The sequence below is a fragment of the Moschus berezovskii genome, chromosome 13 (genome assembly GCF_049115385.1).
Source record: "Moschus berezovskii isolate FMDL1 chromosome 13, NW_MosBer_1.0, whole genome shotgun sequence".
In the NCBI taxonomy this organism is placed as follows: domain Eukaryota; kingdom Metazoa; phylum Chordata; class Mammalia; order Artiodactyla; family Moschidae; genus Moschus; species Moschus berezovskii.
Genome location: NC_142472.1, coordinates 16087022 through 16106736, shown reverse-complemented (window position 1 = coordinate 16106736; position 19715 = coordinate 16087022). Strand labels below are relative to the sequence as shown.

Sequence of the window (19715 nt, the reverse complement as noted above, 5' to 3'; positions counted from 1 at the left end):
CAAAACTCTATTGTCCTTTGCCCTACTTCTTTCTGTATTCCAAGGCCAAATTTGCCTATTACTCCAGGTGTTTCTTGACTTCCTACTTTTGCATTCCAGTCCCGTATAATGAAAAGGACATCTTTTTTTGGGTGTTAGTTCTGGTGGCTCAGATGGCAAAACATCTGCATACAGTGTGGAAGACATGGGTTCAATCCCTGGGTCGGGAAGATATCCTGGAGAAGGAAATGGAAACCCACTCCAGTATTCTTGCCTGGAAAATCTCATGGATGGAGGAGCCTGGTAGGCTACAGTCCATGGAATCGCAAAGAGTCGGACACAACTGAGTGACTTCACTTTACTTTCTAGAAGGTCTTGTAGGTCTTCATAGAGCCATTCAACTTCAACTTCTTCAGCATTACTGGTCAGGGCATAGACTTGGATTACCGTGATATTGAATGGTTTGCCTTGGAAAGGAGCAGAGATCATTCTGTCGTTTTTGAGATTGCATCCATGTACTGCATTTTGGACTCTTTTGTTGACTGTGATGGCGACTCCATTTCTTCTAAGGGATTCCTGCCCACAGTAGTAGATATAATGGTCATGAGTTAAATTCACCCATTCCAGTCCATTTTAGTGCACTGATTCCTAGAATGTCTGCATTCACTCTTGCCATCTCCTCTTTGACCACTTCCAATTTGCCTTCATTCGTGGACCTGACATTCCAGTTTCCTATGCAATATTGCTCTTTACAGCATCGGACCTTCGTTCTATCACTGGTCACATCCACAGCTGGGTGTTGTTTTTGCTTTGGTTCCACCCCTTCATTCTTTCTGGAGTTATTTCTCCACTGATCTCCAGTAGCACATTGGGCACGACCTGGGGAGTTCATCTTTCAGTGTCCTATCTTTTTGCCTTTCCATACTGTTCATGGGGCTCTCAAGGCAAGAATACTGTGGCTTGCCATTCCCTTCTCCAGGGGACCACGTTTTGTCAGAACTCTCCACCGTGACCCGTCTGTCTTGGGTGGCCCTACACGGCATGGCTCATGGTTTCACTGAGTTAGACAAGGCTGTGGTCCATGTGATCAGATTGATTAGTTTTCTGTGGCTGTGGTTTTCAGTCTGTCTTCCCTCTGATGAAGAAGGATAGAGGCTTATGGAAGCTTCCTGACGGGAGAGAGTGACTGAGGGGGAAAGTGGAGAAGCTTAAAAGGCTTAAAAAATGTTTCTTGTATGTGAAAATGTAGCTTCTTTTGATAGACTTTTCATTCCTAAAATCTGAAACCAGTTTTTTTGGTGATGAAAAATCATTGTCCTTTTTTTAGTATGTGAATGTTGTTTAATCAGTTCAGTTTTTTCTAGAAAAAAATTTCAATTTGAAGATTATTCAGACGTTTAATCCAGACTCTGTGCTTTTAGTCTTTTGGGCATTTTACTCAATCATGTGTAACCTTTTTTTTTTTTTTTTTGACATAGCAGTTACTAGTTTTTTTTTAACACTCAGGATATGTAAAGACACACAGACAGCCTAAGTCTCTCAGGAACGTGACCTGTGACCAGCATGAGGAGTACTTTGTCCTTTACCCTTGAGTTGGATTACGTGTTGTCACATATACCTTCATGTTTTATATTTTTCTTACAGTAGAAGTACTTTATTGCCCTATTTAGCCAGGACATGTAATGCATGTATCATGTATAAAATTGAGGCTTTATCACTTTGACCCATAGTGTCATAATTAATTTCTTTATTACCAATTTTTTTGTTGTTGGTGTTGAATTAAAGCTCTCTTTAGAGATTTGAAGGTTACTTATAAGAGTTAATTTACCAAGAGTGACTTCTTAATATAAAGTGGCTCTTTGCTTGCTGAGCATTACTGAGGTTCATTCTATCAAATGAAAATGGAGAGATTAGTGGAGATTTCAAGTTATTTAGGGCTTCCCTTATAGCTCAGTTGGTAAAGAATCCATTTGCAATACAGGAGACCCCAATTTGATTCCTAGGTTGGGAAAATCCCCTGGAGAAGGAATAGGCTACCTGTCCAGTATTCTTGGGCTTCCGTTGTGGCTCAGTTGGTAAAGTATCCTCCTGCAATGAAGGAGACCTGGGTTCAATCCCTGGGTTGGAAAGATCCCCTAGAGAAGGGAAAGGCTATCCACTCCAGTATTCGGACCTGGAGAATTCCATGGACTTTATAGTCCATGGGATCGCAAAGAGTTGGACACAACTGAGTGACTTTCACTTTCAATTTATTTATGTTAAAGGGCCAGGCATGCCAGGTACTTATGCTGCCACTTTGTGGATATGAATGAGACAGTTAAAACCAAGTGTCCTGATGAAAACTTAGAAATGATTGAAAACCTTCCACACTGGATATTATATTAAGTACATTATTTTAATAAACTAGTGTGCATCATTCAGTTTGCATTTCAGGAAGGTGCCTTGTCATCTCTGCTACTAAATTCTGAGGGTGTCTAGAGCTGTATCCGTATGCAAATCTGGTAAAAGAAGGAGGCTTCCTAAAGGCAACTTAAAACTACTTCAAACCCCCTAAGACATAGGATTGGGTGAAAAGGCCTTCGGGACACAGTATCTTAAAATAGGAAGGAGAAAAATGCGAGTTAATGTTAGAATATCAGTGACTATTACATTATTTTCTCTACTTTTTAAAGTAATGTGTATTTCCAGTTTTTTGAGAAATCTCCACACTGTTCTCCATAGTGGCTGTACTAGTTTGCATTCCCATCAACAGTGTAAGAGGGTTCCCTTTTCTCCACACCCTCTCTAGCATTCATTGCATGTAGACTTTTGGATAGCAGCCATTCTGACTGGTGTGAAATGGTATCCTGGGCATACACACCGAGGAAACCAGAATTGAAAGAGACACATGTACTCCAATGTTCATTGCAGCACTGTTTATAATAGCCAAGACATAGAAGCAACCTAGATGTCCATCTGCAGACGAATGGATAAGAAAGCTTTGGTACATATACACAATGGAGTATTACTCAGCCATTAAAAAGAATGCATTTGAATCAGTTCTAATGAGGTGGATGAAACTAGAGCCTATTATACAGAGTGAAGTAAGCCAGAAAGAAAAACACCAATACAGTATACTAACGCATATATATGGAATTTAGAAAGATGCAAATGATAACCCTGTATACGAGACAGCAAAAGAGACACAGATGTATAGAACAGTCTTTTGGACTCTGTGGGAGACGGTGAGGGTGGGATGATTTGGGAGAATGGCATTGAAACATGTATGTTGTCATATGTGAAACGAATCGCCAGTTCAGGGTCGATGCATGTTACAGGATACTCGGGGCTGGTGTGCGGGGATGACCCAGAGGGAGGATAAAGGGAGGAGGGAGGGGGGAGGGGGGTTCAGGAAGGGGAACTCATATACACCCAGGGCGGATTAATGTCAATGTATGGCAAAACCAACCAATATAATATTGTAAAATAATTAGCCTCCAATAAAAAAAAAAGAAAAAAAAATAAAGTAATGTGTATTACTTTATTGAAATGGAATTTTTATAAACTTTAATTTGCAGGAATCAGAAACCCCAGCCCTACAAGGCCTTTCCTTTACTGTCAGACCCGGTGAACTGTTAGCTGTAGTCGGACCTGTGGGAGCAGGAAAGGTAAGTTGTGATTCCTTTGGTCAGCTTGATGTAACGCCACAGCCTCTGTTCAGTCCTCGGGGTGGAGCCCAGAGCTGAGTATGACTCAGTTTGAGCTTGAATTGGGTGTATCTGGAAAGGTGTTTCTCTAGGAACATCAGTTTTTCAAAAAGGTTTCATGGCCAAATGCATCAGGATAAATGCACATTGTGTTTTCCTTCCTAATGGTTCATGTGACACAGTTGGGAACTGCTTGTGGGGAGTTTGGACGTCTCAGCGAAGGAGATTATTTATGTGGCAGCTGTTCAGGATGGACGGAGACAGTGGGGACTTCTTTTTGTCACAGTGGCCCCTCTAGGAAGTCTGGAGGTGGTGAAGGCTCTTGCAGGAAGCTCTGAGCATTTCTTCACGTGACTTGACTTGGTCCCATCAATGCTTGTGTAGGGAATGTGCAACCATGTGCTGGAGCTAAAGATATAGACATGAACCAGACCTTGACACCTCTGCCCTCCAGAGGCAACCAGGTTCTGGGGCGAGACAGATATGCAGGCAGACTGTTTCAGCCCAGTGTGGTGAGTGCTCTGATGGTGTGGACATAGGCCTGTCATTTCTGTGTGTTACAGGAGATGTGTACATGTGCACTTAGTGTCCTGTGTTTTGTACAACAAAATACAGAAACCTAAATGTGGGGTGTGTACAGCAGAGGGTGATGATTTCCTCCATGAAGGACTTTTTCAAAAATTTATTTTTAATTGGAGGATAATCGCTTTACAATATTGTGTTGGTTTCTGCCATATATCAACATGAATCAGCCATAGGTATACATATGTTTCCTCTCTCTTGAACCTCTTTCCCACCTCTCATCCCATCCTACTCCCCTAGGTTGTCACAGCACCCAGGATTTGAGTTCCCTGGGCATGATGGACTTCTGTTCTTCAAATACAACAACCTCAGGTTCTTTTAAATAGTAATCTTTGGATATATTCTTCACACATAGTTCTTAAATTTAAAAAAATATATACTTATTTATGTGTTTGGTTGCATTGGGTCTTGGTTGCAATGCATAGCATCTCTAATTGTGGCATGTGGGCTCAGTTGCCCTGGCATATGGGCTATTAGTTCCCCCACCAGGGGACCAGGGATCTAATCAGAGCCTCTGGCATTGGAAGGTGGGTTCTTCTTTTTTTTTTTCAGTGTTTATTATCTGGATATAATTATTGTTTTTTTAACAGTTTATTTTGTACTGGGGTATAGCCAATTAACAATGTTGTGATAGTTTCAGGTGAACAGTGAAGGGTATATGTCAGCCATACATATACATGTATCCATTCTCCCCCAGATTCCCCTCCCATCCAGGCTGCCACATAACATTGAATAGAGTTCCATGTACTGTACAGAAGGTCCTTGCTGGTGATCCATTTTAAATACAACAGTGTGTACCTGTCCATCCTGAACTCCCTAACTATCCCTTCCTCCCATCCTGGAAGGTGGATTCTTAACCTCTGAACCAGAGGGAATCCCCACATAGCTTTTTAAGAACAAGTATTTGTCAAGTAAAAGATACCCAGATGCAGGAACAGCTGCATTACACATCAGATACAGAAAATATACATCCTGCTGGCCTGCTCTGCTAGAGAAGGATGTTAAACATTCTTAGTCTTTGCTGAGTAGAGCATTTCATCTGAGGGAACTCAGGCAGAGTAGATTGTTATCGTGTTAAGAGTCCTTATCAACCTTTAGTTTACCTTGACCAATAATGCTCTTTTCCATTTTTTTCCCCTGAAATATCCAAAGCTGTACTTATACTCTTCTGATATCGTGTATCAGTGCCAGGGTGGGGTCGGCCGTGCTGCGGGGCGTGTTCCGTGCTGAGTGCACCGCGTTCACCTGTGTGTGTTGCCATCTCTTGCAGTCGTCACTGTTAAACGCTCTGCTGGGGGAGCTGCCCCCGAGCCAGGGGAAGGTCAGCGTGCATGGGAGTATCGCATATGTTTCTCAGCAGCCCTGGATGTTTCCAGGAACTATAAAGAGTAACATTTTATTTGGGAAGAAATATGAAGAAGAACGATATCAAGAAGTAATAAAGGCTTGTGCTTTGGAAGAGGTGAGTAATGACTTTTGAGTTGCATGTAATCTAATTTCAAATAATGATAACGTTGATTTAAGCTCTAAGGTTTGTTAAAAGTTCTTTCTTTTTTTTTTTTTTAATTTGAAAGGTCTTATTTGTTGCTTTATGCTGGACTTTTGGATAAGTTCAGTTCAGTTCAGTCGCTCAGTCGTGTCCGACTCTCTGCGACCCCATGAATCACAGCACGCCAGGCCTCCCTGTCCATCCCCAACTCCCGGAGTTCACTCAAACTCATGTCCACAGAGTTGGTGATGCCATCCAGCCATCTCATTCTCAGTCGTCCCCTTCTCCTCCCGCCCCCAACCTTTCCCAGCATCAGAGTCTTTTCCAGTGAGTCAACTCATCGCATGAGGTGGCCAAAGTATTGGAGTTTCAGCTTTAGCATCAGTCCTACCAATGAACACCCAGGACTGATCTCCTTTAGAATGGACTGGTTGGATCTCCTTGCAGTCCAAGGGACTCTCAAGAGTCTTCTCCAACACCACAGTTCAAAAGTATAAATTCTTCGGCGCTCTGCCTTTTTTATGGTCCAAGTCTCACATCCATATATGACTAGTGGAAAAACCATAGTTTTGACTATATGGACCGTTGTTGGCAAAGTGATGTCTCTGCTTTTTAATATACTGTTTAGGTTTGTCACAGCTTTTCTTCCAAGGAGCAAGCATCTTTTAATTTCATGGCTGCAGTTACTGTCTGCAGTGATTTTTGAGCCCAAGAAAATAAAATCTGTCACTGTTTCTACCTTTTCCCCATCTATTTGCCAAGAAGTAATGGGGCCAGATACCACATAAATTATCAATAAACATGTTCTGTTACCATAAGCAATATACTATATACTTTCATCTCATATTTACACAGTCCTGGCAACTTGGACATTTTCTTTTCGGTTGCCTTGACAAGAATAGGTAATAAGATCTTTCTGTGTCTAGGTATCGAGGCCTTTGAGAGTTGAGTTATTTTAGTGTTGCCTTCATTTCAGATATAATCTTTGGTCACCCCCTGGGCCGTGTGATGTGAAAGAGCAAAAGGCTATGAAGTGGTTCAAAAGGACATAATCTGGTTCAGATTCCAGCTCTTCTGTTTAACAGCTGACCACCCTCAGACCAGTGATATGACCCCACTTAGTCTCAGTTACCTCATCTGTGAAATGGGACCACTGCTTCCTGTGAGCTTGTGAGGATTAGAGATAATCAGCGTCAGGGTCCAGCACAGAGCTTGGTGCACAGATCTCACCCTGCAGGAGCTGAGAGAAGCCCTGCACATGTGTACAAATGATGGAGCAGAATAAGATGAGTGCTTCATGAGAGATGAGAAGTGTAATCAGAACCCAGCAGGAAGAGAGATGAGTTCAGGATGGTTTCATGGGAGAGTATGCTTTGGATGAGCCTGGGAAAATGGGCAGGATATTGACAGGCTGTGAGAGGAGGGACGATTCCAAATGGAAGAAAACCTGTGAAGGAAGGCAGGGCTCCTGCTGCCTGAGTCTCGAGTCCAGCTCTCCTCTGCCAGGGCCTCACGTCCAGCCCACATTTAGCATTTCAACAGTTTGCTCTGTGGTGCTTCTGCTGTAAGTCTCCATCATCGCTGAAGGTCCTTGATGTGCTTCTGGACAGATGGCATCAAATCTGCTTTGCCATTTCCTACTGGCACCCACTCCAGTCCTCTTGCCTGGAAAATCCCATGGATGGAGGAGCCTGGGGGGCTGCAGTCCATGGGGTCGCGAAGAGTCGGACACGACTGAGCGACTTCACTTTCACTTTTCACTTTCATGCATTGGAGATGGCAATGGCAACCCACTCCAGTGTTCTTGCCTGGAGAATCCCAGGGATGGGGGAGCCTGGTGGGCTGCCGTCTATGGGTCGCACAGAGTCGGACACGACTGAAGTGACTTAGCAGCAGCAGCAGCAGTTTGCCTCTAGTGTGTGTGTCTGCTGTTCAGTGAGAACTGGGGAAACTTAAAGGAAAATAACATGAATAAGAACACTTTTCTATCAGTGGGGGGAATTGTAGTCTATACTCAAGTCAGGCTTTTCCCTTTAACCTAATTGGAAAGTGGTGGCTAGGAATTTAGCTTGACTTAGATTTTGTTGCTAATCCTGTGAAATGGTTTTCCCATTTGGGGCTGGTCTACAGATAATGATCAGAGTCAACAACACAGCCGCAGTCTTGCTGCCAGACTCGGAGAGAGTCTGTTTCTTGTGCCCCAACTGTGCTAAGTGAATGAGTGGATTTAGGTGCTTTTTCTAGAACTTGGTTACGGTTGCTGTGCTATGACTTGTTACTGTTTTGTTAAGCAAAATGAAACAATGTAGAATTAAAGCGTAAAAGCTAAGTGGAACAGTTTGGGAGGACTTAAACAGTGAAACAGAGGCCAATAACTATGTATGGGGGTGTGTGTGTGTGTGTGTGTATGAATGTAGGGCTGGGAACCTGTTTAAAATGTCTCATTGTTGTTCACGAAAACCAAATCAAGAGATGGTAATAATTTCTGAACTCAACAAAGAAGATGAAATAATAATGAATCTTCATGACAGATCAATTGCTGCCTTTCATTGGATATAACCTGGTTAAGCTTTGAGTGAGCAGGGAACCTGTGTGTCTGTGTGCCTGTCAGGGAGGGTGTTGTGGACACTTTTTCTTCTCTTTATGGTCGTGTGCTTTGCATGTTATGACCCACACTGTGAATGTGGTCCTGCTATTGGTTTGATGGGAAAATAGGCATCAGCCACCAGTAGCAAGTTATGATCGATTCTAGTACTTTTTCCATTTATAGAGGGTGATCTCGCTTTTGAGTTTAGTGACTCTTGCTTTTGTCGCACGTTCTGTAGAAGAGGAATGTGAGACTTGGGGAGATCAAAGGACTTGTTTATCACGCAGACTCCAGTGTGCTACCCGCTCTCTCCCCAGATTTGCTAAAGTAGAGACAGAGAATGAGGGCATCATCTGCAGAAGGTACTGCTGTGTATCTTAGGTGGATGCCTGGGGAGCTTCGTATATAATTCAAAGATTTCTGACATAATAATTGTGTAACTTAAACATGATTGTTATCTTGTCATTTGGGCGATATTTTTGTCATTTTTTTTTAATTTCCCCAGATACTCTGGGGAAAATAGACTGATTTGCCCATTTACTTCTTAAATAATATTCAAATATAACTTATGGTAGATTCCCAGATCCTCAAGTCAAAGCTTCATATCCTTCTTAACTCTGAGTTTTTCCTGCTTTCACAGACAAGCATCAACTTAGTCCAGCTGATCTGCTTGGTGTACGTCGAGCACACTGTTTCCTTTTGGTTTTTCTGCCCAGCCTGCTCTTTCTGTTCCCATTTCTTGTACAGACCTTGCCTGTCAATCTATGACTTGCCCTAACTATCACTGCGAAGACATTGGCGAGGTGTTATCCCTTCTCTGAAAGTGAGAAGCAGAGACCAAGATCAGGAAAGCTGGTAACTTGGGATAAAACAAGTCCTGTGCCTTCACCTGCTGGGCCTCCAGCCCTCACAGCTGTGTCTCTAGCACAGACCTTCACCTCTGCATGTCCAGCTGCACCGTGGCGTCACCGACAGCGTGTCTCTGCTCGTCCACAGGGATGTCTCCTAAACCTGCCTCCACCGTCTTCCCCAGCTCAGTCCTGGAGACCCTGTCCTTCCCCTTCCTCTTAGAGCCACACCCAACCTGTCAGCAGGTCTTACAACTTTGCCTTCCAAATGTGTCTGGAGTGTGACCCCGTCTCTCCATTCCCACTGTTTTCTAGCTTATTCCAGTAATGTCCTCGCTTGTATTCGCCTTTACCCTTCCCCACTTCCTGCCTGGTCTCTGCAAAGCGCAGGAGTTTCCTTGTAAAGCTCAGACCATGTCAGTCCTCCCCTCCCCCTCCCCTCTTACTGGACTGCCTCCAGGCTCCTCCTGCTCTGTCTGCCCCTCTCACTCCCCTCATTCTCACTCTGCCCTCCGGCCTCCTTGTCCTGAACCCCTTGGGCGTCTCCCGTCTCCCGGGGCCCCTGCACCCGCCCCTCCCTCTGTGAAGCGCAGCCTCTCCAGGTCTGCCTGAGCTCCCCCCCAGATCTGCTCACACCCCCTCTGAGCAGAGCCCTCCCATCCCAGTGTGGACTCGCTTCCCTCCTTCACTCTCCACCCCCTGGGCCGGCTTCCTTTTCCTTCTCAGCCTCAGTCCTTGTGCTAAGGTTAATTTTCCACATTATCATCTCCCACAGTGGAAAGAAATTCTAAGGGCTCTGTTTCCCCGTGGCTGAATTCATTGTGCCCAGAACGGTGTCTGGTATATAGTCAATCCTCAATAAATACCTGTTAAAGTGGTAAAATGCATAAATGCTTTGAAAAAATACAGAATGAAAGCAAGTAGAAAGCCCTGAGAGTTTAATTTTCCTGGTTATAGTTTAGTCACTATGAAATAAGCACATTGCTGTTGATTAAACACTTGTATGAAGATCTGATGCTAAAAGGTTAGGATGGCAGAACACATTTTAAATGATTTTCTTTTTTTCCTTTTCTATCTCCATACAGGATTTGCGGAATTTGGAGGAAGGAGATCAAACTGTGACAGGAGACGGAGGAACCCCGCTGAGTGAAGGGCAGAAAGCCCGGGTCAGCCTCGCCAGGTAAATGGGGTTTCAGTTGCCACCCTGCCCGTCCTCCTCCGAGGATCCTAGTGGACGTGAGCACGCAGACCCCGCTCACTGGGTGGGCCTGTGTGAAGCAGGGACTTGGTCCTTTCCCTGGGCTTGTAGGAGGAACATGAAGTTGTTGGACACCATCATGATTCAGAGATGAGACCCAGGGAATGTGAAGTGTCCTCTCCTGACGTCTCTCTGTTTTCTAGAGCCGTGTATCAGGACGCAGACATCTACCTCCTGGACGATCCTCTCAGCGCAGTGGACGCAAAAGTCAGCAGGCACTTGTTCAAACAGTGAGTTTGCTCCTGTTTTATATCATTTCTTCTTTCCAGGAGCCCTGTAGGGATCAGGGAAGGGAGCTCAGGAAGGCCTTTGTGCTCAGGAGACTCAGCTCCCTCTGCCCTGGTGTCCCTCCGTCCCCTCCAAGAAGATCCATTGTAGAGAAATCTTACATCATGATGAGGTCAGGACAGGAAAATACAGCAGGTGCTCCCAGTGTGTGGAGGAGAGTGGGGTACATGCTTTAGGGAGTGAGGGATAGATGATAGATTCCCCCATGACTTGCAGTTGATGGATCCAGAACCCAGGGATAAAAAGGGCAATGTAAAAATTTTAAATCAGAGAGTAGGACTTGGTAACCTGGTAACTGGATACCAGTCCTTTTCCTCCATCATGCGTTGAAGGCACATTAGAAGTGAAGTTTTCAGTACTGACATAGGACTTCCATGGAAAGACTATTGGTGTATGCTTATTAATTAATCCGTTGGTTTGGAAACACTTAATAAAGACTGCTGCTGCTGCTGCTAAGTCGCTTCAGTCGTGTCCAACTCTGTGTGACCCCATAGACGGCAGCCCACCAGGCTCCACCATCCCTGGGATTCTCCAGGCAAGAATACTGGAGTGGGTTGCCATTCCCTTCTCCAATATATGAAAGTGAAAAGTGAAAGTGAAGTCGCTCAGTCATGTCTGACTCTTAGCGACCCCATGGACTGCAGCCCACCAGGCTCCTCCATCCATGGGATCTTCCAGGCAAGAGTACTGGAGTGGGGTGCCATTGCCTAGAATTTGCAAATGATTTACTTCACATCTGAGTATGACTCAGTTGTTTAACATTGCTTCATGGATCCTTACTAGAATTAATGCTTAGACCCTCATGTAGGGTAACCTTGAAGTTGGAACTCGGTATCTTGGTTGAAGTCCTGACTCTCACTTCGTTTCTGGAATGTGTTGTCAGTGGCTCTTTCTTGGCCGCAGAACTCCTGAAGGAGAAGAGCTCTGATGCCTCTCTGTCCTAACACACGCTGACCGAGGCCTCTGGGGGAGTCTAGACTGGCCTCTTTGAAAGCCTCATGAGTTCCCCTTTTCTGAAACAGCCTCCATACCTACCCCACAGTTAGTTCCCTAGCTCTCGTTCACCTTGTAAAGCCAATAAGCCTTCCAGCTGCACTTATGAATGTCCTGCTGTATACACTGAGGTCGATGCCCTTACACATCCTACACAAAACCTCTCAGTTTACTAGGAGGACGGTGAGCCAGGAGAGGGGAAGGAACACACTGGGCCAAATAAGGGAGACGAGGACGCCCGGCTCTCATTCCTGCCTCTGAGGAACCTGTCTCTGTGTGGAGCTTGTTAAGACAGATGCCTGGGAAAGCTCAGCAGAGTCACGGTTTAGCGAGTTTCCATAGAGGGTAGGAAATACTAAGTGGAAGTGGAAGTGGCAGCTGGAGGCTTTCCCTGAAGTTGGAGGGCTCCCTGTGCCCGGGGCTGGGCAGGATATGCCCTGGGGGCCTGCAGGCTGGGCAGGTGTTTGAAGGCTGAGAAGAGGACCCAGTTCTTTTGCTGAAGGGAGAGTAGAAGCTCAGCTGTGGAGGGAGGAGGAAGCAGGGCTCTGAGGAGAACACAGACACGTCCTCACCTGGAGGAGGCTGGTTGTTTGGCAAAGAGAAGCTGTTTGGACATTCTTGCTGGGAGGCCCCGTGTCAATTTGCTGGGGCTGTGTCTGTTCAGGCTGCTCTCACAGGAGAACGTAGCCTGGGTGGCTTAGAAATAATGGAAGTTTATCTCTGTCGGTTCTGGAGGCTGAGAAAGTCCAAGGTCAGGGTGTTGAGAGATTCAGCATCCTGTGAGGGTCTGATCCCCGGGTCCTCACGTGGTGGAAGGGGTGAGGGTGTCATGTGGTTCCTTTAATCAGGACACTAATCCTGTATATGCAGGTTCCACCCTCATGACCTGATCCTCCCGATGGCCCCACCTCCTAATGCCAACACAGTGGGGAATAGCTTTTAATGCATGAATTTTGAGGACAAAAACATTCAGTCTATAGCAAGTTGTCACAGATGGGGGTGCTTGAAGAATAGAAATTAATTCTATCACAGTTCTCAAGGCTGGAAGTTCAGCGTGTTGGCAGGTTTGGTTTCTGCTGAGAATGCTCTCCTTGGCTACTGGTGGCGTCCACTTCGCTGTGTCCTCACATGGTCTTCCCTCTGTCCTTGAGCACCCCTGTGTCTCTGTCCATTTTTTTAAAGTTTTTATTGAAATATAGTTGATTTACACTATTGTGTTAATTTCTTTGTACAGCAAAGTGACTCAGTTATACACAGCTATACATTCTTTTTAATACTCTTTCATTATGGTTTATCTCAGGATATTGAATATAGTTTGCTGCACTATACTGTAGGACCGTGTTGTCTGTCCATTATACACATAATAGTTTGCATCTGCTAACCCCAAATTCCAGTCCATCCCTCCCCCACACCCCCTCCACCCATGCAACCCCAAGTCTGTTCACTATGTCTGTGAGTCTGTTTCTGGTTTGTAGATAGGTTCATTTTTGTCATATTTTACATTCCACATATAAGTGATTTATGATATTTGTCTTTTTCTGACTTACTTCACTTAGTATGATAAAGTCTAGGTCCATCCACATTTTTGCAAATGGTATTTTCTTTCCTTTTTTAATGGCTAGTGGTATTGCATCATCTGTATGTATCACATCTTCTTTATCCATTCATTTCTCTATGGACATTTAGGTTATTTCCATGTTTCGGCTATTGTGAATAGTTTTGCTGTGGACATAGGGGTGCATGTGTATTTGATTTATAGTTTCCTCCAGATATATGCCCAGGAGTGGGATTACTGGATTATAAGGTAATTCTGTTTTTAGTTTTCTGAGGAACCTCCATAGTGTTTTCCATAATGCCTGCAACAACTGATATTCCCACCAGCAGTGTAGGAGGGTTCCCTTTACTCCATTCCCCCTCAGCCACTGTTATTTTAATAATGACCATTCTGACTGGCGTGAGGTGATACCTCATTGCAGTTTTGATTTGCGTTTCTCTAGTAATTCAAATGGAGAAGGCAATGGCAAGCCACTCCAGTACTCTTGCCTAGAAAATCCCATGGATGGAGGAGCCTGGTAGGCTGCAGTCTGTGGGGTCGCTAAGGGTCGGACATGGCTGAGCGACTTCACTTTCACACATTGGAGAAGGAAATGGCAACCCACTCCAGTGTTCTTGCCTGGAGAATCCCAGGGATGGGGGAGCCTGGTGGGCTTCCGTCTATGGGGTCACACAGAGTCGGACACGACTGAAGTGACTTAGCAGCAGCAGTAATTCAAAATAGTGAGCTTCTTTTCATGTGCCTATTGGCCATCTGTATGTGTCCTTTGGAGAAATGTCTATTTAGTTCTTCTGCCTCTTTTTTGATTGGATTTTTTGTTGTTGTTGAGTTGTGTGAGCTGTTTGTATATTTTGGAAATTAAGCCCTTGTTGGTCACATCATTTGTAGTATTTTCTCCCATTCCGTAGGTTGTCTCTTCATTGTGTTTATGGTTTCATTTACTGTGCAAAAGCTTGTAAGTTTGATTACATCCAATTTGTTTACATTTTTTAATTAAAAAATAATTATTTATTTATGGCTGTGTTGGCTCTTTGTTGCTGTGGGGCTTTCCCTCTAGTTGTGATGAGCAGGGGCTTCTCTCTAGTTGAAGTGTGTGGGCTTCTCATTTCAGTGGCTCCTCTCAAGCAGAGCACCGGCTCTAGAGTGTGTGGGCTCAGTGGTTATGGCTCCTGGGCCCCAGAGCACAGGCCCAGTAGTTGCGGTCCATGGACTTCGTTGTTCCGTGGCATGTGGGATCCTCTAGGACCACCAGGGATCAAACCTGTGTCTCCTGCATTGGCACATGGATTCTTTACCAGTGTGCCACCAGAGAAGCCCCCGTTTGTATATCTTTACTTTTATTTCTATTGCCTTAGGAGACTGACCTAAGAAAACATTGGTATAATTTATGTCAGAGAAAGTTTGCCTCTAATCTCTTCTAGCAGTTTTATGGTGTCACATCTTATGATTAAGTCTTTAATCGATTTTGAGTTTATTTTTGTGCATGATGAGGGGGTGTGTTCTAACTTCACTGACTTACATGCCTGTGTCCATGTCCTTATGTCTTAGTCTCCTCTTCATCTAAGCACACCGGTCAGATTAGATTAGGTCCAGTATAACTAAGGGTGATGATTACCTTTTAAAAGTCTCTGTCACTGAATTCTACAGTATTAAAGTATACAGGTTAAAGTGTCAAGTGAATCTGAGGGGACGTGACTGATTTACAGCAGGTCCAGAATAGCAAAGTAAAGAGACTTCAGCAGAGTCCAGTGTGTGAGAGGGAGACGTGTGAGGAGCTCTGAGCTCTGGACACGAGGAGCTGGGATTCCACATCCACTAAGCAGGGGTCGTTAGTCTGCAGAACCTGCCTGTATGTAAAATGTGCTCAGTGTTGGGGTGATGAAAGAGTTGTGCAGTTGGATGGTGGTGATGGCTGCACAACTATGTGAATGTACTTAATGCCACTGAGCTCTATGCTTAAAATTGTTAAAATGGTAACTTTCATGTTAGGTGTATTGTAACACACATACAAGCATGAATCTTTGGGAACAAGAGAGAACAGGGCAGATGACACATGGCGTGGCCTCCAGCTCTCTGATCTGACCCCCCTTTCCCAGGCTCTCCTGTTCATGGCTTGATGGATTTCCCCTTATAGAAGTGCCTTGTGTCTTGTCATGAGTTCAGTGACAGGCGCTAGTGCTGTGACAGGGATTCCCCACCCCCACCCTCCTGGCATCATGAGTATCTCAGCCTCTTTGTTCCCAGCGCCCCACCCTGAGCTCACAAATGTGTATCACCCTGTCTGGTGTGCATCTGCACAAGTTCTCCATCAGGGCAGGAACAGATTCTACTGGCCATTGTATCTGTGTCACAGGGGAAGGCAGTTGGTGTCAAATATAGTGTGCTGATCACAGAAGTTCTCCTGAGCTCTTTTTTGAACACAGGAGATATTTATAAAATCCTCTCAAATATTTTGGGTGCACCACTTTGGATATATATTTGATAGAAGCAGGCTTAAAATTGTTGTTTGCTAATGAGAACCACATCCTCTAGGGTGACTTAAAGTAAAAGCAGAGAGCATGAAAGCAAATTAGGAAATCACTCAGCAGCAACTGGAGTGTTCTCAAGTTAGAGAACTGGACGGAACAATATGCTATGAGAGATGGTGGTCACGTGGAAACTTAGTCATGTGAAGGGTTTTGTATTAAAAGTAAATAAATCACACTTTTACTTACGAGGAACAGATTCCTTCAGTCATGAAGGAAGGTCATTACGGTTCATGAGTTTTACATTATGCTGTAAACACTAAATGGGTTCCATCACCTGCAGAAGGTGAGGGGCTTTGGGTGAACTGATGCCGTCTCACCTGTGTCCAGCTGTGAATCCGGTCCTGGTTCAGCCCATCCAAGACCCCCGCCTCCTGCATTTTCAAGTCTTCGGGTCTGTCCTGATCAGACTCCCACGCTGCTGTCTACACAGCTCACCCTCCTGCTCCAGCCCTTCTCAGACCCCTCTTCACATTCAGGAAGCAGCTCCAGGCCCTCAAACAGAGAACAGGCTTCTTTGCCGTCTGCCCCCCTCAGCCTTTGCAGCTCCACCCCCACTTGGTGTCCAGCTGTGCTGGCTCCGTGGGGGTCCTTTCTCAGGGAGTCCTGTCTGTCTGTGCACACTGGTCCCTCTGTCCCAGAGCCAGGGAGCAGTGTGCCAGGACACAGAAGGAAGGTGGGCCCTGCCGTTCCCTCCTGCTCCTCCAGTGGGCGCCCGTGCCCTCTGTCTTCCCACAGCCCTCAGTGGGTGCTGCTGCTGCAAAGTCACTTCAGTCGTGCCCGACTCTGTGTGACCCCATAGACGGAAGCCCACCAGGCTCCCCCGTCCCTGGGATTCTCCAGGCAAGAACACTGGAGTGGGTTGCCATTTCCTTCTCCAATGTGTGAAAGTGAAGTCGCTCAGTTGTGTCCGACCCTTAGTGACCCCATGGACTGCAGCCCACCAGACTCCTCCATCCATGGGATTTTCTAGGCAAGAGTACTGGAGTGGCTTGCCATTGCCTTCTCCGTCAGTGGGTGCACTTGACCATTTATGAGTCTCCCTATCCGCCCCCAAGCTGTAAATGCAGAAAGGGGCCTCGGCCCAGCGTGTTCAGTCCCAGGACCCCTGCACCTGCTGTATCTTCTTCCAGGATGTTTCCCCAGACAGTCTCAGGGCTCCCGTGTCTCCCTATCTAAGACAGCAGCCCCCCTCGCTTTTTCTTTAGAGCACACATCACGGACCAATAGTGCATTTTCTATAATCGTTCAGTGCGTCCCCCTGTACATGGTGCAGAGTGTTGTCTTCTGTCTTGACGTCAGCGTATCCTCAGTGCTTAGGACAGTGCCCGGCTCCTCAACAAACCTCTGCTGACGGAATGAATGGAGGTGGGGACTCTGTCTCCTTTGTGTCCCCTCCACCATGGGATGTGTCCTCTCTTAAAGTGAGAAGTGAGAGTCACTCAGTCTTGTCCGACTCTTTGTGACCCCATGGACTATACAGTCCATGGAATTCTTCAGGCCAGAATACTGGCGTGGGTAGCTTTTCCCTTCTTCAGGGGATCTTCCCAACCCAGGGATCAAAGCAAGGTCTCCCTCACTGCAGGCAGATTTTTTACCAACTGAGCTATCAGGAGCCAGCCCTTATATGATTATATGTGGGATTATAGGATTAACACAGTCTTTTTATCAGAATAACAGCTAAACAACTGGTTGCTAACTCAGTAATTTCTATGTCATGAGTTGGAAACTTTTAATCTAAAAACTTGGAAAATAGTGTATCTTCCTAATGATTTGTATAAAAGTATTTTTTAGGAAAAAATATAAAGCCATCAACTGATCACTTTGTTATAATTATGTTACCTCATCTGTGATGGACTGTTGAGAAAACATTTTAAAACTTTTGTGTTGGTCCATCTTGGACATAACAGCCCACTGAATCTGATTAACAAATCCAGTCTTCTAACAATTAACAAATCTTCTGAGACTACTGGCAGGTAATTATGAATTAAGGAGAAAAAATTCTATTTAAATGCTTTAGTACTATATCTGAAAAAAGTGTTAGTCCAGAAACAGTATGAACGCTGAACTAACAGATGTTAATGAATCCTTTTTGACTTAATGAAGCGATGGTTTGTGTGTCTATGTCCTGGAGTCCTGCTTCTGATCACAGACCCAGTGTCCAGAGTGTCCCCTTAGGACTCTTCTGTCCTGAGTCCAAAGCACAGGGCCACTTGTGGGTAGGGAGGAGTGGAAAAAGGGGCTGACGTTTACTGAGCGTGTTGGTGGTTTGATTTCTCAGAACATGTGGATGACGTCGTCATTGACGTTCTTCTGAGATGAAGAAACTGAGGTTTAGTCTCTTGTCTGATGTCGTCAGGCTCCTGAGAGGGACTGAGCTGCAGTCTGCTGCCTCCAGATTCTCCGTCTGACTCACTCACAGGCTGAGCTCCGGCCCAGGTTCCTGAGATTTTCTCTGTGAAAGGCTGGGGCACTCAGACCTGCCTGTGGTCACGGGGGCCCCGGACCTGGACACTTGCTTCCTTAGAGGGGTTGTGGACCCTTTGGGGTTAGACTGGGACTGAGTTCCTAGGGGTCTGCATTTAAATGTAGAAGCATTTTGTTTTCCTGTGAAAAAATTTAAGGTTGAATAGTGAGGGGGATCTTGACTATAGAGAACTGGCACATGCTCTGAGGCATTGGGTGATTTCCACTGTGATTCAGGCCATTTGGATTCCATTCTTTTATTTTCATGTTTGGAAAGTGTTCAGTCCTAATGGAAGAAGACTTGCTTCCTGGATGGAACTAGGAATATTGCAGAGACTAATGGAGGCCACGCTGGCATTCATTTTTTATCTAACATTCTTTGGGAACAAATGTCTAGCAAATGCACCGTGGCAAAGATTACCTAGAATCTATTAGTTTTTTTTGTTGTTGTTGTTGTTTACATCACTAATTATAATCACTTAGAAAGCTGTCTAAAAATGTACACATTTTTATATGACATAGATCCCTCTCCTCCCATTCCTACATAGCAATAGTATTTTAGTTCAGTAGAATTTCGGAATCTCAGTGTTACTCAATTGTTTTTCTTTATGAAACACGTATAATTGTTAAGCTGAGTTTTAGGGAAAAACCTTAGCTGTTTGTGCCTCCTTCAGTGGACTGCTTTTTAGAATTTTGTAAGCAGGATTAGGTTCAAATTTGCTGCTGATAAACTTAAGAACCTAGTTGGATTAATTGATTTATGCTTATTTGATTTTTATTATTGACTTGGTATTTAAACTGCAGATCTTTGACTGCTGTGTAGTCTTTGTCTTATTCTTTTCAAAATACAAGTTTCCAGTCTGAAGCACCCCATTAATGTGCATTTGTATACGGTGCCTTTTACATTGTAGGTGTATCTGTCAGGTGTTGGAGGAGAAGATCACAATCTTAGTCACTCATCACCTGCAGTTCCTAGAAGATGCAAGTCAGATTCTGATATTGAAAGATGTGAGTAGTTTCTGGGAGTCTGTGGAATTGCGAGCACTCAGGTGTGTTGAAGGACAGACCTCCCCGCAGGTCACTCTCCTCGCATTCATAGTAAATACCCTCTTCTCCCTGAGTTTTATGCCCTCTTCTTCTCAGAGCTGCTGTTCATGCCTTGGAGGATAATCCAAAGACCGGTAGCCCGCAAGGCTCTTCTGTTCATGGGATTTGCCAGGCAAGAATACTGGAGGGGGTTGCCATGCCCTCCTCCAGGGGATCTTCCTGACCCAGGAACTGAAACTGAGTCTCTTATCATCGAACACTGTCTCATTGGCAGGCAGGTTCTTTACCACTAGAGCCACCTGGAAAGCCCAGAAATATCTCTACTACACTGTAAGCCTATACTCTCGGGCTTCCCTTGTGGCTCAGTTGGTAAGGAATCCGCTTGCAATGTAGGAGACCTGGGTTCCATCCC

At 45.0% G+C, this 19715-nt stretch overlaps 1 protein-coding gene across 1 annotated transcript in view; it reads left to right on the top strand.

The window, feature by feature from the left end:
* LOC148775812 (ATP-binding cassette sub-family C member 4-like) overlaps positions 1–19715 on the top strand; it is a 154648-nt gene that overhangs the window by 28990 nt on the left and 105943 nt on the right. Inside the window, 5 exon segments of the mRNA XM_088842651.1 lie at positions 3537–3626; positions 5518–5709; positions 10257–10351; positions 10573–10659; positions 19168–19264. Of these exon segments, the coding sequence (XP_088698777.1) occupies positions 3537–3626; positions 5518–5709; positions 10257–10351; positions 10573–10659; positions 19168–19264 (561 nt within the window).